Here is a 19,735-nt window from a genome sequence, read left to right on the forward strand (position 1 = left end):
AGGTTTTAGACATTAGACACCCTTTAGATAGAAACAAACATAGGTGGATACCATCGAGTACGATGGGCGTGAGGGGTGCTAACACCTTCCCCTCGCGTAACCGACTCCCGTTCCCTGTTCTCTGGTCGAAAGACCTTGTCCTTGTTTTGAGTTAGGTTTCTGATATTCCTTTCCCGCGATGGGATGAATATATTAGTGGCGACTCTGATTCCATTTTTCGCGGTAGCGACACACGGACTCAAAAATAAAGTCGGTTTTCCGAAATTCAGACCCTAAGCCCGACTTTTGATTACGGGCAGAAGCAAAACCGATAAAAAAACAGTCCCGAAATGTAAAGATAAGTGCATGAGCAGCTCCGGAGTCGTCAAAATAGTGTATTTACATGTAAAGAAGTCGACAAACGGATACATGGTTCAAAACAAATTAGTCGGTAAAAATTGAATAAAATAATCGGTACAAATTGAATAAAACAATCGGTACAAATTGAATAAAACAAATTGAATAAGTACTATACTATTGAATAAAACAATCGGTACAAAGTGAATAAAACTATTACCTTTATCACTAACGTCTCTTTCTTTTCTTGGTAGGATTGTGTTCAACGCGTCTCTTAACAACACGGACGGTTGGATTAATCCAAATACCCTCATTATGATCATTTCTAGTACAAGATTCATTCTCATTTTGATCGCTTCTTGTACAAGAATCAATGCCACCACCAATATCACCTTGATCTTCAATGTTTTCATCAACTATTTTGTTAGATAAAAGCACTATAGACCATTTCGTACTTGAAGGATCATTGACATAGAACACTTGTTTAGCTTGAGAGGCTAGAATGAAAGGCTCATCTTTGTACCCTACCCTATTGAGATCCACTTGCAAAAATCCTGACTTATCCATTCGTATGCCACTATTATTTTCAACCCACTTGCAACCAAATACAGGAATCTGAAACTTCGCGTAATCAAACACCAAAATGCGCTCGATAACCCCAAAATATGACAAATTTGCAAATTTCGGATTTAAGTCATTCGCACTTGATATGTGCATTGCTTCAGCCACCAAGGTAACACCACTATTTTGCATAGTACTTTTATCATCCTGTTCTTTGGTATAAAATGTGTATCCATTAATTGCGTATGCGCTATAAGAAAGCACAATTACAGTTGGACCATAGGCTAAGCATCTCAACCTTTGTGTTACTGAAGCAGGATCTGAACGATACTTTGAATAAATATGATCCCTAAACCACGGTATGAAACTTCGATTGTGCTCTCGTACTATCCAGTTCTCATTTCTATTTGGATTTAAATCTCGGAGAACAATCTTGTGCATTTCAACATACGGCTCAACCTCAATCTCATTGTGCAGAACATACAAGTGCGCTTGATCCCGTTCGACCATTGATACTGTCACAACTTTATTTCCAATTAGCCTTTTTCCTTCTTTTTTTTCGACAATATGAGACTTAGGGAGTCCAATAGATTGAACATTTGACAGATATTCAGTACAAAACTCAACCGCTTCTTCAACAACGTATCGTTCCGCAATACAGCCCTCCGGTCGACTTCTGTTTTTCACGTACCCTTTTAATATTTTCATATAACGTTCAGCAGGGTACATCCATCTCATATAAGCTGGTCCGCACAATTGTGTCTCTTTCACAAGATGCACGACTAGATGAACCATTATGTCAAAAAACGAGGGAGGAAAATACATTTCAAGATCACATAAAGTAACAACTATCTCTTTTTGCAATGTTGGTAAGATCGCGGGATCGACCACCTTACTGCAAATTGACCTGAAGAAGAAACACAGCTTAGTTATTGCGCTTCTTACTTTTTCTGGAAGAATAGAACGTATACCTATTGGTAAAAAATGTTCCATTATAACATGACAATCATGCGTCTTCAAACTCTTTAACTTGAGGTCTTTCATGGACACAAGTCTTCTAATATCTGAAGAGTAGCCTTCTGGAACTTTAACTTCACTGAGAAACTTACACAATGTTTTCTTCTCCTTTCTAGATAGAGTGTAAACAGCAGGTGGCAGATATGTTCGTCTTCCTTTCGTCACAGGTCCCAATTCAGTTCTCATTCCCATGTTTACCATGTCCTTCCTTATGTTAAGGCCATCCTTAGACTTTCCTTGTATATTGAGTAACGTACCTATGACGCTGTCAAATACATTTTTTTCAATATGCATAACATCCAGGAAATGTCTTACGTACAACGACTTCCAATATGGAAGTTCAAAAAAAATTGACTTCTTCTTCCACCCACCCTTGACAAGTGAATGTGCAAAAGGCTTGCCAAACTGAGTGCTCACATCTTTCACCTTTTCAAAAATTTGATCACCTGACAAAAAAGGCGGGGTTGTACCGTGTTCGGCCTTTCCGTTGAATGCTTTTCTCCACCCACGGTAGTGATGATTAGAATTTAAGAATCTACGATGGCCGAGAAAGACATTCTTCTGACAAAGCTCCAATCGTGTCGTATCGGTTTCATCTTCACAAACGGGACACGCCTTTTGACCTTTATTGCTGTACCCGGATAGATTTCCGTATGCTGGAAAATCATTAATTGTTCCAAACAACATCGCCCTCAAGTTGAAACTTTCCTTCCTATACCCATCGTAAACCTCCACACCGTTCTCCCACAAAAACTTTAAATCTTCGATTAAGGGTGCCAAGTATACATCTATGTCATTCCCTGGTTGTTTAGGCCCAGAAATTAGCATAGATAACATCATGTACTTACGCTTCATACATAGCCACGGAGGTAGGTTATAGATCATAAGAATCACAGGCCATGTGCTATGCGAGATACTTTGAATACCATTCGGGTTCATTCCATCAGTAGACAATGACAACCGAAGGTTTCTTGCTTCTTTTCCAAATTCAGGATATTCAGTATCAACTTTCATCCATTGTGGTGAGTCTGCCGGATGTCGCAACTTTCCATCAATAATTCTTTCATCTGCATGCCAAGTCAAGTGTCTTGAATCGGTCTCACTACGATACATGCGTCTAAATCTCGGAATTATAGGAAAATACCATAAGACTTTAGCAGGAGACAACTTTTTCTTATATCGAGGGGCACCACATTTAGGACACTCATTCAACGCTGCATACTCGTTTCGAAACAAAACGCAATCGTTTGGACATGCATGTATCTTATCATAGCTCATGCCAATAGAGGACAACATCTTTTTGGCTTCATACGTTCGATTGGGAAGAACATTATCCTCTGGTAGCATATCTTTCATAAGGGCTAATAACTCTGTGAAACTTTTATCCGACCATCCATTGTCCGCCTTTAAGTTGTACAACTTTAACACCGCAGACAATCTTGTGAATTTTGAACAACCATCATACAACGGTTTCTCTGCATCGCTTACCAACCTCTCAAACATTTTGGGACAATCCGCAAGATCTTCTTCAAGCGCTTCTGCAATCTCTTCGACTCGATCGCAATCGTATGTGTCTGTGCAATCGTCGTTTGAAGCATACTTCCTATTACAACTCGACCCAGCATTCCCGTTACTTTTCTCACCATGCATTGTCCAACATGTATAACTTCTATCAATTCCAAACCGTAGTAAATGGGATCCCAACTTTTTCCCGTCAACCTTATCCCCATAACAGCAACCCAAGCAAGGACACGGCATTCGAAGCGGGTCTTCGGAGTGCGCAACCGCAAACTCAACGAATTTCCATACCCCTTTCTCGTACTCTTTCGACAATCGGTTTGATCTCATCCATGTCTTATCCATGTCTTGGTTTCTCTATCAGGTACTAAGGAATTCTGTCAAGATAATAAATAGCTATCATCATAATAGAATACCTAATCAGAATACCCGATTTCTTAAAGAAGACATTACCTTATTTCAAGGTAATATAAGTCCACAAACCAAAAAATTGGTTGAGAGACACTAAATTGATAATAAATAGAACCATAAACAATAAACTATAAACAATAAACACTAAATTGAATATGCAAACTGTAGCATATTCAACTATTTGTTCAATAAACTTGATTCATGTACAATTATTTTAAAATGGTAAATAAAATGAAAACAAAATTATAATTTTATAGTTTAAAGTGAAAGCAAAATATGAATATAGAATATATTCTCAATTATGAAATCAATTATGAATTAGCTAGTAACTACAAACACCCGAATTTACAAAACCGAAATGCTCAAATATGTTTTGGCTAGATGCTTTATCTTTATCTTTTGTTATAGAAATAGCTTATAGATAGGCACTTATATGATATGCACTAATGTAATATAGTACTTAATTAAACTATTTATCTAAATAGTGCCTAAGTTATGTTTAAGAGTCACTTCTAACATCAATGATATTAATTTCTTTTTACTTGAATATTGAATATTTCTCATTAACAATGAAAAGATGTGAACAATATTTATATACATGTTAGTTGGAAAAATCTAAATAAGAATGTTATTCTATCGTTAATTTCAAAGGATACTATTAAATCTTAATAATCAATAAGATAGCACTCAAAATATCTTCACTAATTTGTCGGTGTCGTGTTGTATTTACACACAACATAACCTACAATCACTCAAATTATCTTCACTCAAAAACCTATAATAATTTGTAAGTTGTTGTGACTAAACCTCTTTTGTCTTCAAACAGAGCAAAACAATGTATCAAAATAATGTATCAATGTATCAAAACAATGTATCAAAACAATGTATCAAAACAATGTATCAAAATAATGTATCAAAACATATGCCACAGACCCTAGTAAGGACAGTAGCTCTATAAGCCAATTAACTCTAGTAAGGACAGTAGCTCTATAAGCCACAAACAGCACCAGGTAGAAGAAATCCAAAAGAAAATGTGACTTAATTTTTCAACAAAACCTACAGCAATTCATTGATTCAAAGCATTCATGTAATACCAAATTCATTCAGATTCACAATTGAAAAGTATGCTTCCAAATCCAATGACAAAATATTTGCAATCAAGAAATTTGTCAAACCTGATTTGAACAAAAATGGAGATAAAAAGCGCGACACAGCAGAGGCGGAGGGACGGCGAACCAGCTGCTGAGAACGGCGAACCAGCGACTGAGACGGCGAACCAGAGGGGGAGGGACGGTCGGAGAGCTGCGATTGAAGATGAATGTTGTGGCGGAGTGACGGAGGGGAACGGTCGGAAACAGTGATGAGGGTGGTTAGGGCTTCAGGCCGTACGCGAGGAGAAGAAGAGAGACTGAGAAATTTGGGGCAAAACGTGTTTTTCTGTTCATTAGTTTAATTAATTTAATTTTATAAAAGCTACGACAGCGCTTTTGAAAAGCGCTTTAGTAACACCCCTTATACCAGCGCTTTTTAAGAGAAAAGCGCTTTCGTAGGATATCCCTATAGCAGCGCTTTTGAAAGCGCTTTCGTAGACTACCCTATACCAGCGCTTCTATAAAGCGCTTTCGTAGACCAGCCTATACCAGCGCTTTTTAAAAGCGCTTTCGTAGGTCCCCCATTTACCAGCGCTTTTTAAAAGCGCTTTCGTAGGTCCCCCATATACCAGCGCTTTATTCCCCTTGTTTTATATTGTTGTCTTTAGTGAAAGCTATAGCAGCGCTTTCTCTCAAAAGCGCTGGCGTAGCTGCGCTGGTAAATGTTTCATTTGGCGTAGTGATATAATCATTCTTGTGGTTCATCATATCAAAAGGAGCTCATGGAAGTGAAGTTTAAGGTAAAGTTCATTCATTTCAACCCCCACTTATCATCTTTTCATCTTTTTCTTGATTCTTGCACTTATTCCATCATGATAAGGTGCCACTGTGAGAAAAACAATATTGAAGAAGCAAAAACAATTCTTTTTACTGTTCTTGAAAATGGGTTTGAACTAGATGCTGCAACTATCATCGTTTTAATAATCTCCCTTTGTAAAAGAGGGAAACTGAAGAAAGCTATGGAGGTTTTTGAGTTCATGGAGAGAAAAAGTTTGAAACTTGGTGTTCAACCATATAACTGTTTGTTGAAAGGGTTGTGTTATGTGGGAAGGGTTGAAGAACAACGCTCCTCCGAGCTTCCCACACAGACACGATGGCGGCAAATTTCTCCTCTTCATCCGTCGGCATAAACTCAGCGGCGACCTCCCTCTGATTCCATTTTCTTTTTTGAAATCACGAGTTTAATGGTTGATGTTGTTGGTTGTTGAACATTTTTGAAGGTTGGTCGCAATTGTTGTGTGTTGACGCGAATCATTGTTATGTTGCGCTTGATTTCGTATTGATGAACACGATTTATTGTTGTTCTCATGATGTTGGATGAACGATATTATTGTTGTTGTTGTTGTTCTGATGAAGGAGACTGAATCCTTTTCTTCTTGTACACATATGCCCTCACACACACTCCCATCTGGACTTCGCTTACCCACGTCATCATACAAACTGCCAGAGGGACGTTTTTTTTAACTTTGATTAATGGTTCACTAACGGAAGGACAAACGTGGATATATTGAGAAACTTAAAGGACCAAAATGGCACGAAAATTAATTGAGGGACCAAAGTGAACAAAGGGGTATACTTAAGGGACCAAAAGGGTTATTTTGCCTAAAAAAAACATAACCATACGGGCTAACCACCACTTATTCTCCATGTTGGTTTTTGTTTGCTCATCTAACTTCTTAGGGGACGGATGCCAATGCTTTTGAAGATCGAGTACCACTCGCCATCATTGACAACAAAGGAAACCTTGAGTTCACCAACCATGAGCTGAAGCCGAGCGCTGATTTACGGGCTATGTGGAATACTTTTACCCATTTATAATAAAAAATTCTGATCGAGTTGGATGCAACTATTTCGAGATCGGTCAATGATATTATCAAGATGTAGCAACATCCTTCTAGATGTTGAAGTCTAATACTTGATCTATGTTAAAATCTCTTATGTATTACTTATTTTATGATATTAACAGTATTTTGATTTTGTGAGTTTGGTGTACTTCAATTATGTTTTTCCTGTATTGTGTAAGGTATTATTCCGAAAATATACTGTCAGTTTGATATCAAAAATATAACTCCGAAAAAGTGTGTGTTTTATTACATCTCGATGCGTCCCAGAGATGTAACTCTGAAATTTAAAGCTATTTAAGTATTTTCGCGCGGTGCGTTAGAAAAACATAAGGTATGTTAAGAAATTCACAAAAATAAATTCAAGTTTATCTTTAGAAAAAGAGCTTTTAAAAATTTGGTTGGTAAAAACAAAAAACTCACTTCTTTTTAGCTGAGAAACAAGAGAAAATTTTAATGGAATATATATTTGATTTTATACCTGAATCACACTACAAAACACTCACTTCTTTTTAGCCAAAAAAACAAGAGAAAACTTTAAAGAAAAATATGTTTAAATTTGTTTGACTAATTTGTAAGAAAAAAATAACGCTACAAAATTTTAGTATTTTTAAATAGTAACATTAAGTCATGTTTCAACGAGGATTAAATGAAAATATTTAAAATTAGAGTTTAATGGTTATTTAATGTTAGTGTAAATTTTTTTACACTCTTAATGCATCACAATAACTTAAATATATTATATTTAAGAAAAATTAAAATAAAAGTCAAACACTTTTAACAAATTAACGGTTGTGATTAAGGGTGTGAATAGGTTGGACCGAGTTAGGCTTTACCAAACCTGAGTCTGGCCTGCTAAAAAATTTCAAGCCTATGTCTGGCCTGTAGCCTGTCATAGGCTTATTTTTTGGCCTGAGCCTTGCCTTTTCGAAAGCCTGATTCGCCTATTAGCCTACTTAAAAAGCCTATATTGTTTGAACATAATTAAATAAACAATTAAAATAATGTTTAACTAGACTAGAGAATAAAAAATACAATGAAACTAAATATTTATTTGCACTGACTTGACTTATCCGAACTTATCTAGTAGCATAAATTTTGTGAGATGATTTGTTTGAGAGAATATATCAAAACACCATATGACATTATCCATAGGATTTTCTTTAACTTATTTTTATAAGTTGTTCAAGATAACTAAGTTTTACATTTGTATTTTAATATAAAGTACAAAATATAATATAAAAACAAAAAATTCATTCATATTTATTAAAATAGGCCGGCCTGAAAGGCTTATAAGACTTTTTGTATGGCCTTTGGCCTACCCTATTTAACTAAATAGACTTATAAAAGGCATAGGCCTTTTCTATTTAAGAAAAAAGTCCGGCCTAGTCTTGACCTGTGTAGGCTAGGCCATAGACCCATATTAGTTGGACTGGCCTATTCCCACCCCTAGTTGTGATTTACTGATGGTGTAAAACTTCTTTACACCGTCAGTGTATTCCAATTAAATTCTTAAAATTAATACCATTCTGCATATTTCAAAATAATATTTTTTAAATATTTTAAAAAGTAACATTGTTTAAAATGCATTTAAAATTTTTCTTATAAATAATTTTTTTTCAAAATTCTAAAGACATTTTAGTCACATTTAAACCGTTGGAAATGAAAATTTAAATAATGAATTATTCCTACATGTTAAAAAAATCAATTTTTTGTTTTAAAAAAATTATTAGCCTGTCTTTACTAATAGTTAGTTAGTTCAGTGGTGATTGACGCTGAACTTGGTAGGGAGGACTACAGTTCGATTCTCCGCATCTACGATCAGGAGGGGGCTGGAACCACTTGATGCCATAACTGACCCTCGAACCGGACTAAACCGGTGGTTATAAACAAAAAAATTATTCTGAAGAGAAATAAAATTTGTATTTTTTACATAAATGAGAAAATTAGAAATTTTACTAACTGGAATATTTTGTCACTAGATTATCGAAAGTTGATTTCGGGATGCACCTTTCACATCACACTGGTGAGACCAAATGTGGTGCCGCCTCAATATGAAATAAAAAAACCATATCGGAAATATAACTCCGGTTAATTAGTGCACGAAATTGGGTATTATGCCACCTTTACATTTTAGATATTACCGGAAGTGTATTTCCATAAAAATCAAAAGTCAACTTGCTTAAAACAACTACTAGCATGAACCAAAATGATCATCTTCATTTCCAAAAGTGTCCATAAACCCTCTTAAAAAATCCTTCCATTCTCAGTCATGTTTTTCACTCCAAATATTCATTGTTGTGGTTGATCATATCAAAAGGAGCTCATGGAAGTGAAGTTTAATGTAAAGTTCATTCATTTCAACCCCCACTCATCACATTAATCCGGTTTTTTATGGAAAAAGGTCACACCGATACCGAAAATTTACTTCTGGTTATGCAATTAACTGGACTGGATATACAATTCTGATATTTGTATGTGCTTATTATCTGGCAATTTCTTCCTTGCTATGGATGTTTCTTAATTAAATTTTTTTCTATATTAGGTATGGTGCATCCCGATGCTATTCCGAAACCTATTGTGTCTCAAGTTATTTCACCTCTTTTAGTTTAAGGTGTTAGATATTCGGAACCAATTGAAAACTGAGCAATAATATGAATTTCGTGATGGCATTCTGCAATGGATTCGTACAGAGGCCATCAAACTAGGGTTTAGTGTTGTGATCGGAAGACCCTATAATGGTTCGGATAAAAGATATGCATTGTTGTGACATTGACATGCAAAAGAAGTGGAAAATGTTGACGTCCTCTCTAGAATTTAAAATGAAATGATACCCATTTCAAGAAAATGTGAATGTCCATTTAAGTTGCGTGGTTATTGGTTGGCAAATAGTAAATGAAGATTTATTGTGATATTTGGTATACATAATCATGATTTATGTGCAAAATTAGTTGGTCATCCATTGACAATGAAGGGAAGCTTGAGTTCATCAACCATGAATTGAAGACGAGCGCTGATTACGGACTATGTGGAATACTTTTATTTATAATCAAAAGTTCTGATTGAGCTAGACGAAACTATTTTGAGATCGGTCGATGCTATTATCAAGATTTTGCAACTTTCACCTGGATGTTGAAGTGTAATACTTGGTCTATGTTAAAATCTCTTATGTATTGCTTATTTTATGATATTAATGATATTTCAAATATGGTTTTCTACATTCTGTAAGACATTATTCCGGAAATATACTTTCGGTTTGATATCAAAAATGTAATTCCGAGAAAGTTTGTGTTTTATTACATCTTGATGCGTTCCATAAATGTATCTCCAAAATCTAGAGATATTTAAGTATTTTTGCGCAATCATAAGGAATATTAAGAAATTCCCACAAAAATAAATTCAAGTTTATCTTTAGAAAAAAAACTTTTAGAAATTTTGGTTGGTACAAACAAAAAAACTCATTTCTTTTTAGCCGAAAAACAAGAGAACAAACCCATCATCACTCACTATAAACACAATTTTTGCTCGTTTCCACTATTAAGCCTCTTGCTGCTAATCACCAAGGCACTTATCTAGCTGGTGGAGCTTTGTATGATTATATATACCTGTGGGAGGTCAGTTTTGATATTCATGCTGCTTTTTTCAAATTGGATTATTTTATTCAAATTAATTATTTGAGCTTATCTAGTGTCATAAATTGACAATACTATATCAAAATAAAGGTAAGTTTAATCAAAATTAATTATTTTATTAAAATTAATTATTAGAGCTTATCTGGTCATATATATTTGTGGGAGGTTAGTTTTTCATTTTTATTCAAATAAAGCCCTGGTCTTAAGCTGCGCTAATTGTTAGGAATAGGATAATAAAGCCTTGGTCTTATGGCTTTTCTTTTTTTAGGATTAATTGCGTCAGAATTTCCATGAAACTTGGCTATTCTGTTTTGCTTCATTAGGTGTAAAAGGCTATAAATGCCCGATGTTCAATTCCCTTGTTATTTCATGAGCTTTTTGTTGTGCTATAAGCTGCAAATAACCGGTTTATTCAAACAGACCCTATTGTCTGCTTGTTTCTTCAGTTTTTTATAGTTAAAAGTTTTAGTAATTTATGATTACTTTGAACCTTCACTTATTGAAGCTTTCATTAATTTATTTATACATATATGAAATCATGTTTTCAATTTAATGTAGCCGACTCAATTTTGTTTGAAAGAGAAGTTTTGTCAGTGTCAATTGTGGACCACAATCACATAAATAGTGAGTCGTTCAAAGTATGCTATGGAAGACAGAGCTATAACATGTTATTTAAAAATATTTTGTAATATATAATCTATAACTACCTCTTGTAACAGAATTGTTTTTCCGTTTTTCATCAACATAAAGAAGCTTTCTTCATTTTCTCTCTTTTCACCATGTGTGTGTGAGATACTAAGATGGTATCAGAACTCAAATCTTGAGCTCCCATCTTCAATTTTTTTTCTTCTGATTCTTCAGATTGAAATTGATTGTTTCTTCAATTTCCTAATTTTCCCAATTGAAAATCGTCGGTTTTTCGCTTTACACTCCTATTATGGCCGCTATTATTAACATAGGGTTTAATATCTTTTTACATTTATGTCTCACCAACAAGGATCAGATGCTGCTTCTTAAATCTTGATCGAGAAACTTATACACGAATACAAAAGGTCAATGGAGATATCCAGATATGTTTTCAATTTTGAGGTATATTTTTTATATCTTTAGCATCACAAGTTTTTCTTTCGTGTTAATTTTTTTCCTATAATTGAGAAGTCCTACTTATTTGTAAATCAGTACCCTACCCTAGGTAGTAATCAAAACCTGATCCATTTTGTCTGAAAAGTCCTATTACAATGTCCACTAGAGGAAACGGTTGCTTTTTGCATTTTTAATTGGAAACATAAAAATTTCTCTTCAAGATAAAAGTTTGCACTAAGGAAATTTTGCATTGACATTTTGATGTGCTCATTCCTCGTAATTTAATTTAATTTTACTCATCATATTTACAACATCATAACATCTAAGTTGCATTTCAAGCCTTCGGTAAACATGATGGATAAAATCATATTGAATTTTTTTACATCTTTAAGAAATGAGCACGTAAAAACATCAATAACATAATTCTATTATTAGTGCGAACTTTTATTTTAGGTAGGTTAAAAATGTTTTACCTTTGTCCAAGATCTTGAAGAAAATTTTATATGTTTCCAATAAGAAATGCTAAAAGCAAGAGCCCCCCTCCAAGACATTGTAAAGAGGATTTTTCACACAAATTAGATCAGACTTTGACTACAACCAGAGTGTTCGTTTGGCTGATTTGCTGTTTAAAGATCACAATACTACAGTATTTATTGTCTCTAGCAACATTCTTTTATCCAACATGTAAGTAGTGTAACCTAAAATTAGTATAGACAACAATTTATGACTCCTACAAGATATATATTCGCTACTTCGCAAAAATGTGCCCTGATATAAGTCTAGTAAGTTATAAGCATTCCTTATTCTATTTTTAGGGACGTTTATCAAATGTTAATATAATTTTAACAAAATATTACATTTATATATTGTTGCTATTAGAGTTAACTCTTTTAATTTTTTGGCGGTAAACTTTATTTTAGTTTCCCTCCAAATAGTGTAATATAATATAATAAATTTAATTTATTTATAAATAATAAAATATATATTAATATATTTTGTTTTCTTTCCAATTCCAATTATATAATATAACCACTTTAATTATAAACAAGTCATTATATATATATATATATATATATATATATATATATATATATATTATACAGCCTAATATTCTCAATATTGGGAATAATTCTTAGATTACAAGAGCTCAGAAGAGAATCGATTTGGTATGTAATGAACAAAATAGTATACTCATTGATGTTTTCCAATTAAGTTATTTTTATTTTGATACTAGCTTTTAATGTTTTGATTTCTGCTAGAAATTTAATAACTATGTCAACCCTTGGCTATTGTACTTTTAGTGACTACATCTTCTGTCATTGATTTTATGAATTAAGTTTAACAATTTAGGGTATGACATATTTGTAGTCACCAAAACTATTTTTGGCATTTTAATTTTCATATTTTTTTATTTCAAAAGTTTGAAATAAGGGTTCCCTTTATTTGATCATTATAGATAACTTGGTGTTGAGTAGCCCTTCTACTCGGTTTTAATAGATAACTTGCCTATTAGAAAAAGAAAAAAAAATTTTACAAGGTGGAATATCTTGTCACACTTAAACCTTAAACCGTGTTTCAATATAAATTAAAATTTTTGGTAAAATTGCATTAATTTTTTTTATATATAAACTAACTTTAAATGTTCAAAAACTAACTTAATTCATATAGATTAAAAGAATATTTCAATGATTTTACAGCTGTTAGCTAGATTGCTGGTTTCTCTAAACACAATTTTTGGTGGAGCTTTGTTTGGTTATATATTCATGCTTCTTTTTCAAATTGGATTATTTTATTCAAATTAATTATTTTCATAATTAGTTTGACAATACTTTTTCAAATTGGATAAAATTAGTTTTTAATTTTTTTTCAAATAAAGCCCTGGTCTTATGCTGCCCTGATTTTTAGGATAATAAAGCTCTGGTCTTATGGCTTATCTATTTTTTAGGATTAATTGCCTCAGAATTTCCTTGAAAGTTGGCTTTTCTGTTTTGTGTAAAAGGCTATAAATGCTTGATCTTCCTTTCAAGAACAATTGAATTCTGCGTGTTAAGCAGTATTGTTGATGGCAGCCCATGGCGTAATGCCAAAAATATGCCATAATAATCTAGTAATATTCGCCTTATAACATCATGGCCCTGCCTTATAAACACTATTTGCTGCGATATGTGTGATCGACAATACTGATTTGTGACTGTGTCGAGTAATATCATGATAGCGGTGCCATGGCTGCTATGGTGGATATACATGGAGGTTTTTCGACTCACCGCAATGGTCAATATTAGTTGATTTTATGTGTTTTTCGGCTATAACATAGCCACAAAGTGGCCGGTATTGCAGAAATTTGGCTCTCCGCCATAGACCGCCATCCGCTATCAATAACATTAACTGTGTCTAATATTTTTTATTTTTTTTGCCTCTTATTTTCTTTTGGAATAATATATTGCTTAGGTTCTCGCATTGTTAACCATCATGGCATGTTATATTGGTTCAGACTATTTGATGATTCGAGAAGCCGGGAAAGCGAAAATAATTAGGAGTATAATTGTTCAGAGCACTCCATGACGATGGTACGTGTAGGTTTATTTTACTCTTTTTGTTGTAGAAAAATAGATAATCAATGGAAGTATGTTTACTATTCTACTTAATTCTTCAGTCTCTTATCGTTGTAATTTTTAGTCATTTATGATTTACTTTAAACCTTCACTTATTGAAGCTTTCATTATATATATATATATATAAGTAAACCTTCACTTATTGAAGCTTTCATTATATATATATATATATATATATATATATATATATATATATATATATATATATATATATATATATATATATATATATATATTTAATGTAGCTGGCTCAAGTTTGTTTGAAAGAGCAGTTTTGTCATTGTCAATTGTGGATCAAAATCACATAAATAGTTGGTTGTTCAGACAGAGCTATAATGGCAATATGGACAAGTCTTTTTCGGTAGCTTCGTGCTATGAGTTTTTGGATTCGAATCGGATTCCTTATGGTCCTCCTAATATCCATGATGGAGTTTTTAGCTTGCTTTGGAAGTTGGATGTTCCATTCAAGATCAAAGCTTTCGGATGGAGATTATTCCGGAGTAGACTTCCAATAAAAGACCAATTGGCTCTTAGAGGTATTGCTCTTTCTCTAGATAATTCGTTATGTTCTTTTTGTGGTGTTTGTTCGGAAAACTTGAATCATCTCTTTTTTGAGTGCGGGGTGGTGAAGAAGATTTGGCGCGATATAGCGGTTTCGGTTGGTAAAGGGGATAGTTATTTTGTAGAGTGCCTTGCTTTTTATATGGTGAAAGGTAGAAAATTGGGTGTAGTTTGGTTAGCTATTACTTGGGCTATATGGTTAGTTAGAAATGGTGTTTGTTTCCGGAATGATCCTTGGAACGTCGACAATACCGTGTGGAACATCAAGCTTTTGGTGTGGAAGTGGTCTTATTGTGGGAAGATTACTCATCCCAAATATTCCTTTTATGAGTTTTGTAAGGATCCGGTGTTTTTCCTCTCATAAGGAAATTTGGTTTGTAATTTTCTTTATCGTTTTGGTTGGGATCCGGTGTATACGGGTTGGAGAACCCCCTTTGTTCTCCCGTTAATATGATATTTTCTTGTCTTCTAAAAAAAAAAAAAAAAACACGTTATTTGACAATTTTTTGTAATAAATAATGTATTGGTGAAAGGGAATAACAATAATTTGTTCAAATTCCACTGTGCTATAGCGCTATAGCCGCTATTTAACGACACTGAGCAATGCTTGGTTGTTGTTTGTACCTCCGTTCTAATTTATTTTGTTTTTCATGTCTGGAGTTTATCTAGGGGAACACTACTAAGAAGTATAGTTGAACACGTCTTCTATGGTGGCAGTAGTGATGGAAAAATATAGGATTTAACATAGATTTTAACATCTTTATTCATTACGTCTCAACAAAAATGTTCAGTTACTGCTTCTAAAGTCGTGATAGAGAAACTTAAACACGATTACGAAAGGCCAATGGAGATGGATAAACAATAGAAGAAATGGATGAAAACTTGCATAAAGTTGGTGTAAAGGAGCTATTAGACGGTGGTCAAGCAAGAACCTTCGATGAAGATCACAAATAAGACATACATGTTTTTTTTTTTGTCAGACATGTTTTCAATTTTGAGGTAGATTTTTTATATCTCTAGCATCACAAGTTTTTCTTCGGCAAGGTTAGTGTTTTTCTTTTATGGGTTTCTTACGAGGTTGTGTTAATTTTGTCCTATAATTGAGAAGTCCTACTTATTTGTAAATCAGTACTCTTGCTAGTAATGAAAACCCGATCTATTTTGTCTAGAAAGTTTTATTTACAATGTCCCCTAGAGGGGACGGTTGATTTTTTCCCTTTTCCATGAAAACATAAAAAACTTTCTTCAAGGTTTAGAACAAAGGTAAAATGTTTTATCCTACATGTGTGCAATTTTTAGTTCAAGTTTATACATTTAAACTTATCTAAAGATAAAAGTTTGCACTAATAAAATTTTGTTATTGACATTTTGATGGGCTCATTGCTTATAATTGTAAAAAGTTCAATATATATTTACTCATTATATTTGTAGAAATAAGCACATTAAAACGTTGATAACAAAATTCTATTATTAGTGCAAACTTTTATTTTAAATACCATTTACACATGTAAATAAAAATATTGTACCAGACCTTGAAGAAAATTTTATATATTTCCCATGAAAAATGCAAAATGCAAGAGTATACCTCCGGTGATGGAGATTGTGAAGAGGATTTTACACACAAATTAAATTGAACTTTGATTACAGCCAGAGGGTTGATTTGACAGTTTGTTGTTTAAATATCAAAACAACTACAATATTTATTGTCTTTGACAACACTCTTTTATCCAACATGTAAAAAATATAACCCAAAATAATATAGGGGACAGTTTTAAAATTTAACAATAAAATTTGTCTATAAAGATAATATAGGGGACAATTTTAAAACTTTAACAATAAAATCTGTCTAGCATTAGGTTATCAGCATTCCTTATTCTATCTTTAGCAACGTCTATCTAATGTTAATATAGTTCTAACAAAAAATAGTATAATATAATTTAATTAAATAAATTTAATAATAAATAATATAATAATATAATATATTTTATTTTATTTTCTTTCCAATTCCAGTTATATAATATAACGACTTTTAATATAAATAAGTCATTCTAAATAAGTCATTTCACTAAACAAAAATTTTGGTCGTTTCCACTATTAAGCCTCTTGCTGCTAATCACCAAGGCGCCTATCTAGCTGGTGGAGCTTTGTATGGTTATATATACTTGTGGGAGGTCAGTTTTCATATTCATACTTCTTTTTTAAATTGGATTATTTTATTAAAATTAATTATTTGAGCTTTATCTAGTATCACAATATTTTATGAAAATGGATAAAATTAGTTTTTCTTTTTTTTTTTTTTCAAATAAAGCCCTGGTCTTATGCTGCCCTAGTGTTTAGGATAATAAAGCCCTGGTCTTATGTCCTATTTTGTAGGATTAGTTGCGTTTAAATAATCTGTTTAGTGTTTGTGGCTTTGGCGTGAGAAATTGATTTGTTTGTTTCATTTTATTCTGGGATGTAAATAGCTGCGGCAGCAGCTCTATAGAACTATAGACCACAATACAGATTTGTGACAGATGTTGTGATCAGTTATGGAGGATACAATGCAGTTATAGTCTCAGCATCAGACGATCGTACATGTAAGGTTTGTTTTACTCTTTTTGTCGCAAATTTGTTGCAGAAAAATAGATAATTCAATGGAAGTATGTTTACTATTGTTTGGTTATTTCTACAGTCTCCTATAGTTGAAAGTTTTAGTCATTTATGATTACTTTGAACCTTCACTTATTGAAGCTTTCATTAATTTATTTATATATATATGAAATCATGTTTTCAATTTAATGTAGCCAACGCAATTTTGTTAGAAAGAGCAGTTTTTCAGTGTCAAATGTGGATCACAATTACCTAAATAGTGGGTTGTTCAAATTATGCTATGGATCAGACAGAGCTATGACCCGTTATTTGAAAATATTTTGTAATAAATAATGTATTTCTGAAGGGGAATAACTTTTTCAAATTCCACTGTGCTATAGTGGGTTGGTTGCATGTTTTGCAATTAACGGTCCTTGCTTCTCAATTCTAATTTATTTTGTATTTTACGTATGAAGTATAATGCCATTGCATGGGATTCGGCTGAACACGTCTGCTCTGCCGTGGGAGTAATATATCATTGATTCATTTTCTAACCACATATTATCTTTTCTCCTCTTGTTTTCCAGATTTTGAACATATTGACCTGTTAATTTCCTTTCTTTCATTTTTCATTTTGATCACTGTTATTTAAATTAACTATAGTTAGAGTGATCCAGAAAAAAAACTAACTATAGTTAGCATAGTCTCTTACCTTTAAATGTATTTAATAACTCTAATTCACAATTTCATGTCTTCAATTTCCTAATTTTCTTCTTTTCCCCATTGAAAACCGGTTTTTTTCGCTGCGCATTGCTATTGTGGCTGCTATTAATAACAACTTTTTTCATTTTTGTCTCAACAACAAGGTTTAGCTGCTGCTTCTTAAACCGTGATCGAGAAACTTAAACAAGAATACGAAAGGTCAATGGAGATATCCATATATGTTTTCAATTTTGAGGTATATTTTTTATATCTTTAGCAACACAAGTTTTTCTTCCGCTAGTTTTATGTGTTTATCTTTTCTGGGAATCTTACGAGGCTGTGTTAATTTTTTCCTATAATTGAGAAGTCCTACTTATTTGTAAATTAGTATTCTGTCTAGTAATCAGTAATCAAAACCTGATCCATTTTGTCTGGAAAGTCCTATTGACAATGTCTACTAGAGGAAACTATTGCTTTTTGCATTTTTCATTGGAAACATAAAAAACTCTCTTCAAGATAAAAGTTTGCACTAAGGAAATTTTGTATTGACATTTTGATATGTTCATTCCTTGTAATTTAATTTAATTCTACTCATCATGTTTACAGAAAGTTTGATATGCTTCCTAGAGGCCATGATGTTGAGCAATGCATAACGCATCCATTGCTCAAAATCATAACCTCTTAGTTGCATGTCAAACCTTTTATAAGCATCATGGATAAACTCATATTGAATTAATTTACAACTTTAAGAAATGAGCACGTAATAACCTCAATAACAAAATTCTATTATTAGAGAGAACTTTTATTTTAGGTAAGTTAAACTTCACAAATATGAAATAAAACAAATTACCATTTACACATGTAAGTTAAAAATGTTTTACCTTTGTCCAAAACCTTGAAGAAAATTTTATATATTTCCAATGATAAATGCTAAAAGCAAGGGTCCCCCTCCAAGACATTGTAAAGTGGATTTTTCACACAAATTAGATCAGACTTTGACTACAACCAGAGTGTTGGTTTGGCTGATTTGCTGCTTAAAGATGACAACACTACAATATTTATTGTCTCTAGCAACACTCTTTTTTCCAACATGTAGATAGTGTAAATTAAAATTAGTATAGGCAACAAGTTATGACTGCTACCAGATATATATTCGCTACTTCGCAAAATGTGCGCTAATAATATAGGAGACAATTTTAAAACTTTTAAAATTAAATTTTTCTAGCAGTAGGTTATAAGCAATCCTTATTCTATCTTTAGGGACGTTTAACAAATGTTAATATAATTTTAACAAAATATTACATTTGTATATTGTTGATATTAGAGCTAACTCTTCTATTTTTTTGGTGGTAAACTATATTTTAGTTTCACTCCAAATAGTGTAATAGAATATAATATAATTTAATTATAAATAATATAATTTTTTTTTTTTTGAAGAGTGGTATCCTTCCTTCCATGCCGACTAATCCACCCGAGAGGAGTTTTTTAGGCTCCCCCACGTTGCCTCCGAAAGTTGGTCCTAGGCACCTTCGAACTAATTATACCTTCGAACTCAGGACCTCAAGAGGAGCAAACCCTTGAGACCCAAGCACCCTCCCACTAGGCCAACCCTCTCGGGTTTTATAAATAATATAATAAATATTAATATATTTTGTTTTCTTTCCAATTCTAATTATATAACATAACCACTTTAATTATAACCACTTTTGTGTTCCCGTGATAGAGTTGGAAATTGAACA

General features: G+C 32.9%; 1 protein-coding gene across 1 annotated transcript; it reads left to right on the plus strand.

Moving 5' to 3' along the window:
- The first annotated feature begins 14,505 nt into the window (after nucleotides 1-14,505).
- LOC131598225 (uncharacterized) lies at nucleotides 14,506-15,087 on the plus strand. The gene has a single exon (XM_058870846.1). It carries the CDS (start codon nucleotides 14,506-14,508, stop codon nucleotides 15,085-15,087), a length of 582 nt encoding a protein of 193 aa, XP_058726829.1.
- The last annotated feature ends 4,648 nt before the right edge of the window (nucleotides 15,088-19,735 follow it).

This window comes from Vicia villosa, linkage group LG4, assembly GCF_029867415.1.
Source record: "Vicia villosa cultivar HV-30 ecotype Madison, WI linkage group LG4, Vvil1.0, whole genome shotgun sequence".
Lineage (NCBI taxonomy): Eukaryota > Viridiplantae > Streptophyta > Magnoliopsida > Fabales > Fabaceae > Vicia > Vicia villosa.